At 39.0% G+C, this 16,726-nt stretch overlaps 1 protein-coding gene across 2 annotated transcripts in view; it reads left to right on the top strand.

Moving 5' to 3' along the window:
• The first annotated feature begins 874 nt into the window (after positions 1-874).
• psd2 (pleckstrin and Sec7 domain containing 2) overlaps positions 875-16,726 on the top strand; it is a 45,429-nt gene continuing 29,577 nt past the window's right edge. Inside the window, exons 1-3 of one of the 2 annotated variants that reach the window (XM_065275250.2) lie at positions 875-1,097; positions 8,846-9,354; positions 11,055-11,774. In XM_065275250.2, the coding sequence (XP_065131322.1) occupies positions 8,924-9,354; positions 11,055-11,774 (1,151 nt within the window). In that variant the 5' untranslated portion in view covers positions 875-1,097; positions 8,846-8,923. Of the gene's footprint in view, positions 1,098-3,768; positions 4,014-8,845; positions 9,355-11,054; positions 11,775-16,726 lie in introns of those variants that run through there. The other variant, XM_065275249.2, reaches the window with a different exon arrangement.

The raw sequence follows: 16,726 nt of genomic DNA, 5'->3' as shown, positions 1-16,726 counted from the left end.
CTTGCATGCTTTTTGCATCCTAAACTGGTCAAGAACCATCCACAGTGTCAGATAAAGGTCCCTAGGTGTTACTGGGGTCCTAATGTAAACAGTTAAGATACAGATATGTACACATTTGGTACCAATGTGTCCCTTTGAGGTACTTATTTGAGCTCTTTAGGTGCAAAGGTGTACTTTTTGAAAGGGTACTGCCCAGTGAAAGCTAAGGACCAGTGCGCAGATAAAGAGCTGTTTGATTGACAGATTTGTCCTTCCTTGTGAAAACTATACAGGTTTTGTGCAATATCCAGATTATGGGTATGTAGGTGTCAAAGTATATTCCCAAAACTAAATTACGATATAATCATGTTATTGCAAAAGCATTTAGATATAAAGGTGAAACGACGACACAGCAAAGCCACATTGGCATACATCACAGGACAAGAGATTTTTTTTTTTTTGCCAATTCAGTTTCATTTTTGCTTTATTGTTAATTGGTAGACGTTTAACTGTTACATTTTTGATAATGAAATAAATCACAGGCTGTTTAATAGTGAATTTCCCCTTGTGACAACTTACCCCACATAACGTCTAGATATGACCTGCTACAGGGAATGAATGTGTGAACGCAAAATTTGACTTAAAAAAATCAACCCACCCTGAGGAAAATGTACTAATAAAAGTATTAGTACATAGCTGTCTTCTTGGTTATGAACGATTGACCTAAATGGTTGTGATGGGCAAGTGTAAATATTCTTGTAAAGCCCCCCAGTGCGCATGCATTGTGCTTTATAATGTATTATTGATGTGAAAAGACCGTGAGCAACAGGGTCTCCGCAGGTTTCACCCCACCGATCTGAACCGCCGCGTCGCGGGGGCACGAGACAGCCGCCACAGCTCGCGCACTCGCACGCATACACCGAGCACTCAAGCGCAGCCGGTCTGTCGATGTGCGCCGTCCACGCGGTGGCGAGGAGAAACGGAAGGTGTCAGACTCGCTTCTAATAAGATATTGCACCGCTCCCCATAACAAGAAAGGCGAACGATCCGCTTAGATGGTATCCATGGCTCTGTAACATCGCATCATTTGCAGTACGCATCTGAATCGCATTTTAGTGGTAAGTGCATTATTCATTTCGTTTAATCGCACATCTCATAAATTCATTAGGGGTGCTTATAATTAGATCAATGGGTGCATCACTTCATCAGACGGTGAGATGGTAAACGCATTCCTGTCTTTTTTCAATGCCCTTGGTGTTTGATGCTCGTATGACAGATACTGTATGTTAAGTTGAGCGTATTTGCTGTACCGGCAGTGTTTCTTAAGATGTGATCTCAAGTTATATGTGAGGTCTGGGTCTCTTAGAGAGGTTGAGAGAGAGTCCTTCTGCTTTATATGGAGGACGTGGCGCTCTTGAAAGGCTTCTGTGGTCTATTTTGGAAGGAAGAAGGCACCAGCCGAAGCCTTTGAGAGAGCGCAGTGTCTCCCAGCCATCCTGTTGTCATGGTTACTGCACCGGGAGGCTGGGGATAATATGGCTGCTTTTCAGCCTCTGTGTGTGTGTATGTGTGTGTTTTTTTACTCCACGATGCTTTAACACAAGGAACCACTGTATGTGTGAGACAAATACACGCGAGGATGTATTAAACTCGAGCTTTGATACTAAAGCAGGTGCACAGAAATGATCGCCCTAATATAAAACTAGCATTATGCACAGTGGGCAACATAATGCATCCTTTATGCACGGTTTAAGTGTAAATGGAAGATGCAGCAATGAATTGCAATGCTTAGTGTGCCAACTTTCACGTGCATTCATCTTCTTAAAAATGCTGAGGAAATTGAGGCGTCAGACATCTAGACATGCGTGCGCCAGACGAGACACAAGACGCCCAAAATGATCACTTGTTCTATGCGTGTTCAATGGCGCGCGTGTGTGCATGCGTCTTCTCCAACCTGACGCTGGTGAGAGAGATTTGATTTATCTCTCCAGGATTATCTAAGCGAAGACATCGAAAGTAATACGGTGACGGGATACAATAGGACGTTTGACCTTGACATCGGCCGAATTGACACAACGGGGTGATGTAAATCACATTTACGCACGGCTCAGTTGTTCTTCTTACTCGTTTAGTTGGTGGTGGTCTCCTTTAACAGGACCACTGACGTGTCAGAAAAGATTAAAACATCTTGTTATCGCTTAGCCCACACTTACAACTTATCATCTGAAGTCCCGTTACGCATGGAAAGGCAACGTTACGCAGCCGGCAATATAGGGGTAAGGTAGACAACATCAATATATTAGCGCTCTACTGCTCTCGAGAGAGTTAAATACCGCGTGCTGATCGTTTGTAATGGTCAGTCTTTGTGTGTATGTGCGCTGTATCGCGTCTGTAAAGGGTTAGTGGGTCACCAAGACGTCCAGACTGCATGACCTGTGTGGGGTGCAGACATGTTTGTGATGTAGAGTTTTCTTTTGTGTTAATAGTGCTAGACAGGTAGATCAGATGGCGTTATATAGGCTATATTGTTTGTGTCTTTTCATTAAAACCTCATTGTGTGAATGAATTCTTATTGATGTGGACTATTGCACCAGAGTTATGGACTTTTTTAAGAATATATTTACTCAAACATATCTTCAATAAATCAATTTTATAAGATTCAGCTCAATGTTTTCCTATGTGACTAGTATACCTTATCCATCTTCTTGGCAAGCAATTTGGCACAGTGTTGAGACATGCTGTAATTCATTTAAGCTTTTTTTTTAATCAAACAAATGACAGCCAGACAACATCACCATTACATATTTTTGTAAGGCATATACATAAACCTCTCACACTTTCAGTTTTTAGAGCAAGTGCAATTCTCTATACTCTTTTTTTGTTGGCATCTCTATGCCTTGTTGACCCCCTGTTGAGTTGCCGCCTCGGGTCCCCGAGGAAATGGTTCCTTTTTTCAATCCATTCAAGACAAATGTGAAATGAAGCCAAAGTCGAGAAGGTACTTGCAGAAAAACCAATGTACAAAAGGCAACAGTAAAATCACACCACAACCAAAAGGTGGAGGCAGATCTCTCTGAACATCTGTGTGCTGAAGGTGATTGAGTGCTGGATTGCTGATGTGAAGATCGTCTCTTTTTTGAGTTTATCAGTCATTGTTAAAGGCCCACTGAGCCGCATGAGTCTCTGTGTGTGTCTGTATGAGCGAAGGTTACTGACAGGTCCGGTGAAAGTAATTAAACGCGATTGATCGTTCTGAAAAGCCTGCTGTTCTGCTGACAGAACCAAAGCTCTCCGAGTCACTCAAGTAGCCTACACACACGCACACAAAGCAATATAAATGTATAAACAACATATAGTCTTTTATTCAATGGTAATTTTATAATACACTCTTAAAATTATTTAGCTTGATAACTAAATGAATATGATATTTTGCCATCCAAAAAAAGCCCAAACAGACTTATTACACAGCCTCTTACCAAACAAACAAATACATGGACATGTTATACCGAATTAAAGTGATTTCATTAGCTTACTTGCACAGGCCGCAGACACATAAGTTGCATAACACAAGCACAGCTATGTGGAAACAAGCGTTCCCGGATAAGCTGTCAGTTAGGTAGCATTGTTTAGAGATATTTCACTGCTGTATTTGCCATAATTGACCAATCAGAGGCAAGTGTCTCAGATAGTCATGTTTTAAAGCCACACGGACATGGGTGGGTGTCATTACCAAGTCACTCTTACATGCTCTGTCAGTACGTAGTAGTTATTTGTCATGTTATTCGGCAGGCATGTGGGGCTGTAGGAATTACGGGCGTCTGGCAGTTACAGGACACAGATCGAGGCTGTATGGGATTGTCTGTGTGACAGCAGGGTACTTTACTGCAGCTGAGCCTGCTCGTGCCCGGGTCTTATTTGCTTTCCATGTGGAAAGATCATCTGCAGCTGGGATGGACTTTGAGTATCAAGCACCGGGGCAGAATGTCAAACATTAACCGTGATAACCCATCCTGAATGTGGAGCAGAGGTTAAAGGTAATTGTTTGAGAGCACATTTGCTAAATGTCATCTCAAAATGTTTTGCATGGTATCAGTGTATTTAAAAAAAAGAGGTATACATGAGCAGGGTTTAATCAATATGATGGGTAATCTGTAGGATTATAGATTATAAATTGCTGTGTATTCCAGTGCTGGTAGTTAAAGAAAGACAATAATTGTTGCCTAATGTAATGGCATTTTAGGACAAGGTAGAAGGTAAATGTAATGGTTTTGTGATTTGATTAAATCAGATGTTAAGCATTAGACAGCTGAGTTGAAATCTGTGCTACAAATGAAAAGCAATAGCTTCACATCTGACAAAAGAATGTTTGACTGTTTCTCTGCCAAAGAGAGGGATTTTCTTTAAATGTTGTGTGCCGTTTACATTCCAGCCCATGTTTGTCTTTCCTTCTCCTCTCCTCTCTCTCTCTGAATTCATCTGGTGTGGATATTCATGAAACATGTTATAATGTGCCACTCAAGAGCAAACATTCCTGAAAGCAGAATACAAAATAAGAATCACTTTATTCTTGAAGTCAACATTATATCCAAACTCACCCTGTTTGCCTTTTTAACAAACATCCACTTTTAAAAATAAAAGTGCTTAAAGGGTTCTATGCCATCAAACAACAATTTGTATTCCTCAAAAAACCGAAAGAACATTTTTGGAAACAGAAAGTTTCTTTTGATGTTAAAGGTTTTTTGGAACTATTCAAAAATTGTATTTTATTTTATAGCATTGTGAAGTACCTTTATTTTTTAAAGAGCAACTATTATTCGATTCACGATATGGTACAAATCCTAAAGTAAAGATGATGCGAGTTAAAGTTTTCAACTTAAATCTCTTTGCTTGGACTACAAGAAACACACGGATTGTAGGCAGCTGTTTACTTCACTGGCAAAGTTGATTGTTCAGTTTGGTCATCTGGGTTTTCTGAATCAGATTCAGCTTGTATTGATAAGGTAGTAAAGATGATAGGGATGTGACGGTATGAAAATTTAATATCATGATTATAGTACCAAAGTTATCACGGTTATCAATATCCTCATGGTTTTGTTAAAATGAGATGGAAGTGTTCAAAAAGAACTGATACACACACTGAAAACATTTTTAAAAGTTTTATTTTTGAAAATCATAATTTATTATTTCATGTCCCTGAAATTATTTCTGTGGTAAAAAAATTAATCTGTCTAATAAGTTTACCGTGAATGAATACAATACATTATCCCTTAAATGCCTTCTTGTACAAAAACTATGTTGCATGTGCGCGTCTGCGTCAAACTGATTCTGGCTGGACAGGGTTTACCGCAAGTTTTCAAAATCACGGTAATCAAACACAGTTTTAATGATAATTAAATTTTAAACGATAATACTTATCGTCAGGACATTTGATCGTGGCTAATCGTAAAAACGGTAATTGTCCATCCCTAAAAGACGATATTAAAACTCCTGTCAGCATTGGATTGGAAACGAATCTTCAAAACATAAATGTACCATGTGGAAAATAATGTTGAAATAATGAAAATAGTGTTTTTTTTAACCACGCAAACACATTGTATTATACCAAAAACACAACACAGTAGGTGCTTTTTAAAAGTGTTTCTCGTATTATTGTCCAAAAATTATGATAAAAAAAAAATAATTGTAAGCTTTTATTAAAATTATGTTAAAGAGCATTGCTAAAAACAACGTAATTTTGTGTATCTGGTGTGTTCCAATGTGTTCACAATGTGTTCGCGTGGTTCAAAAAACACATTATTACCGTACATTATTGCTGTCTCTATAAAAATACGTTGATTTTGTACAAAGATCTTTCTGAAAAGCGATGTGCTTTCAAATGGCCAGCTTACCAGAACGTTGTGATTGGCCTGAATACCTCTGTCGTCAAAACTCTTATTTCAAAGCCTACAGCGAACGGCCGGTTTGTACTACAGCCCTCTGCTTCCTGCTTTAATGATGTCACTATCAGTTTTTTGACTAAACTCCGCCCACAGGAATACGTCAGTTGCCGGCTAAGCTAACGGTAAGCTAAGCTGCTATCAAATCACAACATACGAAACAAACTACACAATCAGAACTCATTACGCATTTCTGAAGGAGGGACTTCATAAAACAAGGAAGACTTCAGACCGTTTTAGGACAGTGAAAACAGCGGTATACAGATAAGTTAATTGTGTGAAAAATACCACGTTTTTATAGTCTAAAGAACCTTTTTCACAACAAGGAATCTTTTTTGAAACAGAAATGTTCTTTGGATGTTAAAGGTTCTTTATGGAACCATTCAGCCAAAAATGGTTCTTCTAAGGCATCGTGAAGCAATTTTATTTTTAAGGGTGTACTGTACCTGGTTGTGGAAAATGGGGTGAGGATGGGTGTCAAACTCCATGAACTCTGACTAAAAATATACAGGATACAGCAACTAATCCCCATATATTGCCTTTTTAAAACTTTTAATTTCATTATTGGTAAACATTAGCTGCACGGTTCATGTTAATGTGCACTTTAAATACAGTGCAATTCAGGACAGAGCTCCTAATTTTATTACAGCTCATAAAGTGTCTAGCGGATATTTGCTAATAATTCAATTAACATGGACAAACAGAATGTATTTCAATGGGAACGGCAAATGTAGCTGACTAGCTTGTTTAGCTAATGCTAAACTCTCCTCGGCACACATCTCACAAATTTAATGAGTACTAAGCTGGTAGTCAAAGGGATTGTTGTTACTGTTACTGTTGTGTTTCCTCCCACCAAAGTACTCCCCTTTAACTGCAAACTAGCATCTGGCAATATTTTGGGAACCTGTCTGATTAAATTAATTACGGATAGATTTGTACTTTTTTGTCTTTTTAACTCAGTAATGTTAAATTAGGGAAGTAAAATTGGTTTAGGAGTGCTGACCTTAAAGCCACAATATGTAAGAAGTTTGTAATAAAATATCCACAGTGTGATATATTTCATATATATTTCATGCACTTGTGTACTTATATCACCTCAAATTTTGAGACATTTTGAATAATGGCTCATCACTTGTAATTGTCGGTGTAGTAATGTCCGGGCTGGCCTCGGTTCCACTTGTAGAAACTATGGCAACAAGTGGACAAATGCAGAAGTGGTGGTTATTCAGCATCTTAAATGCAGCTGTTGTGCCTTGCAGCTTATTCATTAGGATGGCATTAAATAGTTTGATCAATAAAAAAATAATTCATTACCTCATCCATGAATATTGTTAGCTTATTCTATACTGAATGGTGAAAACATCATCTCCCATTGTTCTACTCTTCTTCATAATGTCATTAACTCCTTCCCCGCCATTGAAAGTTATCTCGTCGATTAAGAGAAAACATTTGCATGAAAAAAAAACTTGTCCCTGATGAGTTTAATGGTAATGTGTAATACCGCACTTACCTAGTTTATAAAAAAAACTGAAGCAAGAAATAATTTTTTTATTTTACACTCTGTGTATGTTTTGATAATCGTTCTGAATCTGATCTCTAACAAAATTCCTTCAAAAAATGCAATTATTTCAGCTTTTTGCTAAAAAAATTTTTTTGGAAGAAAAATACCCATATTTAAGAGTATATAAGCAGAGAAAAAAATATAGATAGAATAAAATGTTTTTTTCCCCATTTTGTTTGTTTGTTTATTGTTTGTTTGAAAGCAGAGGGTCTGTTATTTTATTTTATATATTTGTAATTTACTGAAAGGCATTTTGTGAAACTTTTTTGAAAATCACAAAAAATGCTGGCGGGCAACTCTTCAAAAAAGACTGGCGGGGAATGAGTTAAAATGTGACCCCTAGTGGTTGAAATCCTACATATTGTGCCTTTAAAATGTGGCACACAAAACAATTTAAAATAAGACCCAGATGTAATTACTGTGGCAGGGAGAATACAATGTGTATATGTTAAGTGCATGCATAGGGTAACCATTCGTGCCATTTTTCCAGGACGTGGGTTTCGGGTGCGTCTTCCTTAAGTCGTATTTGTAGAATGCATACATCATCGAGGTTTATTATTTCAGAAAAGCAATTGTTACATTTCAAGGTAAGAATGAAACTACGATTGTATATATTTTTAACCGAAATGATGACGTATGCGTATTTTGGAAGACGAATTCCTGGCCAGGTCGCGTCCTGGAAAAATGGCACTTACAGTATGGTCACCCTATGCATGCAGGATGTAAAACATCAGCCGTGTATGAGGTTTGCTTAGTGCCGTCTCACTGGGTTGCATTTCTGCAGGGCTGATAAAACACAGAGATGACAGCAAGTAATGGAGTCTGAATGGCTGTTTAAACTTTTAGGATTCTGCCACCTGACTGCTTTAGTCTTTAGAAATGCTTAATGCCCCCTATAATGCTTAGTGAGGTGTGCTATTATACACTGGCCTGACAGGTTTCTCCTGGACTGCGGTATTGGCTTCAGACAAGGACAGGAAGGAGAAATTTATTATCCACATTAGTTTCATGGAGATGTGTGTGTTGTTTATTGTGTTTATTTTTTCTGTGTTATCTCCTATCCCAGTTCAATATGCAGACAACGTTACAAGTAAACCATTCACATGTAAACACTCAACTATCAAACATTGCTCTGTTTGTCTCAGCATTCCAGCCAATCCAACACAGGAACATTGGCTCAACCAATGTCAGAGGTCGGAGATCAGAGAAGTTAGGGATTTCGATATCAAGCCATTTCTTGAAAAATTATGTTATCCAAAATTTACCGTCCACATAAATATTACAGATTCTATGACATGCACTTATTTTCATACTTATGAAAGGTATGATCCTGCATCTTATTGCTCTATTTTGTCTTCCTCTTTGATAGGTGTGAACTTTAGTCCCGTCCTTTGTTTCTGACCTTGTGACCCCAGATTGTCACGGCACCGTGATTGAGGAGGCCACCATGAGTCAGGAGGGGCAGCATGACCCCCTCCACAAAGAGAGTCCACCTCCAGATACACCACCGGCGTCTGAGATCTCTCAAATCCAGGATGAAAAGTCTGAGCCTGGGGAAGAGAAGACAGAAAGCCTTAAGCGTGAAAACATGAAGCCATGCAATGGTACAGAGGAGGGTGAAACAGAGGTGGACAGTGAGGAGACTGGAGAGGCGGATGTTAAACTGGGATCAGAGACTTGTGAAAAGAGTACCCAAAATATAAAACCCAGTGAAATGGACCAAGATCAAGTACGATTAACAGAGGAAGGAAGAAATGGAGAGATTGTGGGTGTCTATCCTGAATCTGGCAATAAGAACATCTGTGAAGGTGAAAACACACAAACTTTGCTGCCCCAAAGCCCGGCAGAAGGTTTAACCAAGCTCGTGTGTCCTTTGAGGTCAGTAGTATGATGAAATATATCAGTGTACCAAATTAAAGTCACACCACTAGACTGTCTTGTTTGTATCTGCTTGAAAAGGCAAAGAGAGTTATCTATAAAATTGTTTTAATTAAACAACATAGTTCTGACATCAACTGGCTTAAATCTGACATCAACTGTATCATATCTTTTGTTTCTTAAAGAGCACCTTTTGTCCGATTCACACTTTTACATTTCCTTTGGTGTGTAAGTGTGTATACATGTTAACGATATGCAAAAGGTACAAACCCCAAAGTAAACGATGACGCGAGTTATCGTCTCCGACGTAAATCTCTTTTCTTGGACTACAACAAACACACGGATTGTAGGCAACAGTTCCTGGGATTGGTGCCGTAGACAAAACCGACATTATCGTAATTCCTCCCGCTTCGGACTCACAGCCTGTAAGTTAACTCCTGTTAGCATTGCATTGTAAGCGAATCTTTCAAATATGGTAATGAGCGTCACATTTCCGGCTGAGGTCAGTGGTATTCAGGCCAATCACAACGTACAGATTAGCTGGCCAATCAGGGACACAGAGCTTTTCAAATCTGTGCATTTCAGGAAGAGAGTGAAATCTAGAGCCACAAAAATGTACGGTATGTGGAAAATAATGTGTTTTTACCCATAAACACATTTTATTATACCAAATACACAAAATAACGTCGTTTGTAGCAATGAAATTGGTGCACTTTAAGCTCAAATTGCACTAACAAACACCCTTTATAAAATGCCATTACACCCCTTTAAAGAGTCTCTCGCCAGAGTTGTTATCGATTGATGATTGGTTCTTTAAACTGGAAGGCGGACTTTTGTCGCAAGAGCGGCCATGTTGAGGATTGCATTGTTCCCTATTCATATAGAAATTATAGTGCTCAGTCTTGTTATATTCAATATCCAAATTACAAATATAAAAAGGTACTAGTTCTGGATGCTGATTGGTCTATATAGAATTTCAGCTATAGATAAATGATTTGTAACAGTTATTTTGTGAAACACCCAAACAAAACCGGACTGCATGTAGTCACGATTTGGCAAGTTATAAATTTAATTGCCAAACTGAATGCTGTGCACAGAAAAAGTAATGCAGAATTTTTGATGCAGGCACTAGCAGCAAGGGCATTGCGACGACGTTGAGCCCCATATATGGTAAATCAGCTGATACAGCTTGATGATCAGTCACGTGGGCATAATTTTCGCCATGTCAAAATGTATTCAGCAAATGCGTTTTCATCTGCCATAATTTGCATTTACTCTTTTTTGCATACATCAAAAACTACCTCAAGATAGCGTAAAACCTTTGCGTTTCCATCATTCGTTTCTTATGCGATACTGCAAAATGGGCATGAAATCAGTGTGGTGGAAAGCCAGCTAGTGTCAGCGCTCATAAATGATGTGACATGCATGCTACAATGAGGGTGGGGAGGTATTTTGAGTGCTGCATGTGGCAAGGGATCTGTCCTGAATGATGCTCTCCTCTGCTGGGACTTTGCCACTGCAGTCGCGAAGAAAAACTGTGACAGCAGCCTGACTAAAGATAGGAACACAAACAGTGCATGCCAGCCATTTGTGCATAGAGCCAAAACTCTAGCCAGTGGTGCTTGTATTGTGTATGTGAAGCTTAACATGTTATTTTCTAAGGTTTAAGAATGGGTTTACTAGTGTCTGTATTGCTACAGGTTGGAGAACGGGACTGAAGATGACAGCGAAGGCCAGGAGGATGAGGATGGGATTGTGGAAGAACCTTCGGCACAAGGGAATCTAGATGCCTTCAGCTCCACATTTGAACTTTCTGTAGAAGAAGCAGATGCTGAGGTAGAAGACGAGGACGGAGGAGAGCAGAGCGAGAGGCAAAATCAGGACAGTTTCAGCTCGACATTCGAGCGCATTGTCGAGCGGGTCTCCAAGGCAACAGCCGTTGAGGAGGAGGAAGACGAAGGTGAGGAAGAGTACGACAGGACTAAAGAAAGCCAGGACGGTTTCAGCTCAACGTTTGAACGTATCGTTGAATCAGAGCTTCTGCGAGGTGGGACTTGCTACAGCAGTCTGGATTCTCTGGACGTGCTGTCGCTTACAGACGAGACGGACAGCTGCGTCAGCTTTGAGGCCCCGCTCACCCCTCTCATCCAGCAGAGGGCTCTCATGGGCCCTGAACCTCCAGAACTGGAGCTGGAGACTGTGCAGGAAGGAGCTGAGAACCAAGAGGGGGAGGCCGAGCTGGGGTCGGATGCGACAAGGGAGGGAGTCAGAGATGGAGCCGGTTTTGGAAGTCCTCTACGAACCACTATACCAGGAAGCAGGTCGGAAAATGTCTTGAGCCAACCGGCACAATGGAGCATCCCTAATGGATTCCACACTGGGAATGAAGAGAGCGGGGGAACCATGCCAAACTCTTTAAGGTAAGAGCACAAAGTCTGGTAACTGGTCTGAATCTTGCTTTATTTGCCCAGCAGATGGCATGCAGTACTTGTTCTGGTTTTGCTGAGTCCTGTTCCAAACTAGTGAGTCACTAGTATGGCCCCGTGCTGTTTTTTCCAACAATAGCACATCTGGAAAGTCAAGATGCAAGTCTGCTTCTCAATGACTGTTTTGCTAATAGTTGCACTGATGAGGCATATGGCAGATCGTAGCATCAGACAAGAACTGCATAGAAATTAATCTAGCATGCCAGCCATCATTTGCTGAGGCTGAGGTTTTTTAATCCTGCTCTTAAAGGGAGTTTCAAACTGTGGCCCAGCAGACTGGAAACGTCTTTATATTGCTAAGATCTGACTTTGAGCCAGTATCCAAGAGGAAAGATTTCCACCTCTGGGAGCCAATGAAAGATGGATGTAATATAGCTGCTCTCTCTCTCTCCCCCTCTCTCTCTCTCTCTCTCTCTCTCTCTCACTGCATCCATCTGGACTGTACCCAGCAGCAGATGTTGTCGTTTTTTTCCTCCCCAGTTTTAAATGACCGGCAGCTTCCTGACCCCCAGTGTGACTGAATGAGGCATTGTTTTTAGGGAGTGACATCATCGACTTTGGCTTTCCTCTTTCACAACGACAGCCTTGCTCTAGTTTTCACTCGCATTGTGCTTATGCGACTGCCGCTTGTCTGAACATAACCCTTAGCGTTCCTCTATATCATTTCTAGCGACCAGCATGCTTTTCATTGACCGAAAAGGCCATTATAATGTTTTCAGTTGACCTGTGCATGGAATGCATGAATACGCTATTCATTCAATCTCCTCTTTCTCTGTATTAGCGGCTAACATCATTAGCCTGTGGTCTAGCAGAGGCTGGTAACACTACGCTAGCCACATATGCTGTTCATTAGCAGTTCTTTGATGCATTGGTGGCTATATATGGTTGGCTGATTACTCTGTCAATGAGTGGATGTGCCTACAAAAGGGAAAGAATGGCGTATGTTGTTTATTAGCATATCTACAGCCACACCAGCAGTATGCTAACTGGCAAAGAGAGAGTTGTTGAGAGATTGTTCATTAAGGTGAATTATGAGAAAGTGTAGCTGAATGTTTGTCATAGGAGATTCAAACAGCAAAGATATGGAAATTCGACCACTCACCCTCAGATTTTTCCTAAACGCTATACATAACCGCCACAAACCAGTGACATTTACATTTATGGATTTGGCAGATGCTTTTATCCATTGCATTTGAACTATACAGGGTTTTTATTATCATACATGTGCTCTCTTGGGTTTAAACCCATGACTTTTGTGTTACTTGATGGGATGCTTTACTAAATGCGGGAAAGGAGCATATTGAATATGTGGCTACATCATTGCTCAATCAAGCTCTTGAACTGAACTATATTTGGATTAGTTTTTAATGAGAAATCCTGTTTACCACTGGGATAAAGCTCAGGGAGTAATGCAGAGGGAATGCATGCAATGTTTATTCGTGAGAGCTCAACCAATTCTTCTGCTGTTTAAAGCGGTCTTGCTTTGCATGAGGGTGTGTGCTTGAAAGCATGCTTTTATCTGGAATAGCAACAATTTGAATAATTTCTGCATTAGAAGGGAACAGTTACAAAACCTCATACCATCTTAAGATCAATTTGTCCAGTTTCACAATGTTCGTGGTTCATTGGTCCTTTTTGAGATTGATGTGATTAGTGATTGATCTGTCAACGCTTGCCACCTTACACACAGTGAATCAATATGCAACATGAAATGTGATCTGTTTCTTTATGGTGGTCTGATGGTGTCATGCAAGATTTGTTCCCTGCTCAGAATCAGATCCCCTTTCACTTTAAATCTATTTTTTTTAGATAAAAGATGTACTGTTAGGCGTGCTCTGTTCATTTGACGACGCTTTTATCCAAAGCAAATTACAGTGCATTCAATTAAATAATTGTTCCCTGGAAATTTTATCCATAACCCTTTGTGTTGCTAATACGATGCTCTTTCATTTAAGCCTTAAAGGGATAGTACACCCAAAAATATAAATTCTGTCATCATGTACTCACCGTCATGCGTTTCTTTATTCTGTTGAACACAAATTTTTTTTTTGATAAATGATGGTAAGCGCAATGGTACCCATTGACTTCCATAGTAAGAAAAACAAATACTATGGAAGTCATTGGGTACCGCCAACTGTGCGTTCGTTTACCATCATAAGAAAAGCACTCTGATAAAGTACATACTTGAGAAATGAGTAAAATACTTTACTACTTTACACCTCTGATGATTTCTAAATAAAACAACCTAACCAAAATTTGCCAAATAAAATATTTTCTTTCTTAGTTAACTAATGATTAAAGGCCAGATTTACTAAACGGGGCAAAGAGCGCAATTCCAAAAAAGCGCAGATGGGAGTGGTAGTATCTGCGGGTTATTTACTAAAAACAGGCAAATTAAATAAAACAGGTACAACAGCTGATTTCCATAATGACCAACAATCTACTAAGAGCAGTGCAAAGTAGTTCAGGGTTGCAAATAAGCAGAGCTGATCTTGAGTTAAGCACGGACATCCCAGCGGAAAATGTATTTTATTTAGAGTATCGATTACTATTTGTAAAACTGGTTATTTTAACTTTTTAAAATGCTCTATTTCAACTAAAAACAACTTGACAACCCTGCTTTATATGGGGAGACACCAGCAAATGCTAATTTGAATTTTGGCTGCATACCCACAGTAACCCACAACCCCACTTCCATACCCCATCTTATCCACCCCTCTCTGAAACGACACCTATTCACACAAAGAAAGAAGGTCATTATTCTCTTTTTCAGACACTTATAATCTCGTTCTATATCTCTCTCTGTCACACACAAACACACGCACGCGCACACACAAACACACACACACACAACTTCCTGTCTGGTTGTGCTCTATCCGGGTTGTGTGTGTAGGATCTGTGGGTGAATGATGTCGAACTGATGATTATCCCTACAGGATGCACAGAGGATACACTTACACAATGTCTCTCTCTCTCTCTCTCTCTCTCTCTCTCTCTCTCTCTCTCTCTCTCTCTTTCTCTCTCCTTCAGAGACACTGTGATATACATAGGCCTAATGTACACACACATAATAATATGATACTGATACTTGTGATGTTGCCTTAACGTTTGACCTATAGGATTTTTTTTATATTGAGTATTTATTTTCTACATATTATTTTCCCTTTGCATTGGGACCTAATGTCTTAAAATGCTGCCTACACATGCGGCTTAATACTTTTTGTCAAATTTTTCTCAGATGCGCACATAATCCACAAAATATGTAAGTGAGTTTTCTAGCATCAGGATAATGATGGAAAAACCTAACACCTTACCTCACATGTGTGTGTCAGAATAAAGTCATGATATGAGGTCTTTGTCATTCACTGTGTGCTGTGCTGTTAAATCCTCACAGGTCTGTGTCACAGAGAAATCTGTCTTTAAACAGGTCTATAATTGGCTCTGTCTGACACTTTAGTGCTAGTTTCACGACAGCTTAAAGCGCCTGAAGGTGATATTATATATAAAAAATATGTGTTTGAAAGCTTTGAAAAAAAGACTTAAATGTTAAATGATAATGATTATTTAAAAGATCAAGTTTTAAAAGCACCAGCACCTACATATCTTTTCCACTAGAGCCATTGAAAAAAACAGTACTTACATTTTTCAGAAACCAAAATTATATATGCACTGTAAAAAGTAATCATTTAAAAAAAAAATTAAATTCTGGCAGCTGGGTGCCGGGAAAAATACCGTAAAATAACGGGCTCAATAAATTACGGAAATTTTATGTAATACAAAAATACATTTTTTCCTGTAATTTTACATTAACACTGTAAAAACAAATCCATCAAAAAACTGTCAAATTACGGCAGCTGGGCTGCCAGAAAAATACAGTAAAATAACGGGCACAATAAATTAGAAAAATGCCGTAAAATAACGGGCACAAAAAATTACAGACATTTTCTGTAATACAATTTTTTCCCCTGTAATTTTACATTAACACTGAAAAACAAATCCGTAAAAAACAGTACAATTACCGCAGCTGGGGTGCCAGAAAAATACAGTAAAATAATGGGCACAATAAATTACGGAAACTTTCAGTAATAAAAAATATTTTTTTTTCTAATTTTACATTGAAAAAGCAGCATGTCATGAATAGGTACAGTATTTTTAAAGTTTGTAGCCACATAATACCTCATAAATTAAAGAAATAAGAGATACACAGTCTTTACAAGACTACTAGTTTGTCCAGTGTTCTTCTAATATCTTTTCACGTTATTACCAAACATATTAGTTCAGATTTTGCTTTATTTGCCCTGTTTGCAGTGTAAAGATGGCTGTTCTGTGTTGGAGATAAGATGCTATTGAGGATTGTACATTGCTAATTTATCAAATTAATAACGGCCTGGTGTCATTAGTATACAGCGAGAAGAGAATGGGAGATATACAGAGAGAAAAAATGGTAATTGTTAGTTATTGGTTGAGTGGTTAAGTCAACTGTAATGATCATATTATCTAATTATGATGAGTCAGTTATTCAACTGAATCATATGATGATTTTAGACAAGGAGACAAACATACTATGGGTGCAGGTTACTGATGCATGCAAATGGCACAGATACCAGACTCCACACATACACACTCATATACACAAGACTCGAGTCACGGTTGATTTCTTATTCCGGTCTTGGAAAAACATGTGTGCAAATTTAAAAAACAGAGAAGAATTCAGAGCTTGTAGGAACTGTCAAAAAGTGATAAAAGTGTCTTTGCGAATAAGGGTTGCAAAATTCAGAGAATTATGGAAACTTTCCAAGGAAATTACACAAGATTATATGGGAATTGTGGCACGCAATGGAGTCTGATGTTAAGAAAGCTAATGTTTGTATGTGATACGGTTTGCA

The sequence above is a fragment of the Paramisgurnus dabryanus genome, chromosome 16, assembly GCF_030506205.2.
Source record: "Paramisgurnus dabryanus chromosome 16, PD_genome_1.1, whole genome shotgun sequence".
NCBI lineage: Eukaryota > Metazoa > Chordata > Actinopteri > Cypriniformes > Cobitidae > Paramisgurnus > Paramisgurnus dabryanus.
Note: the sequence above shows the minus strand (reverse complement) of the source record. Positions and strands in the feature narration are given on the sequence as shown.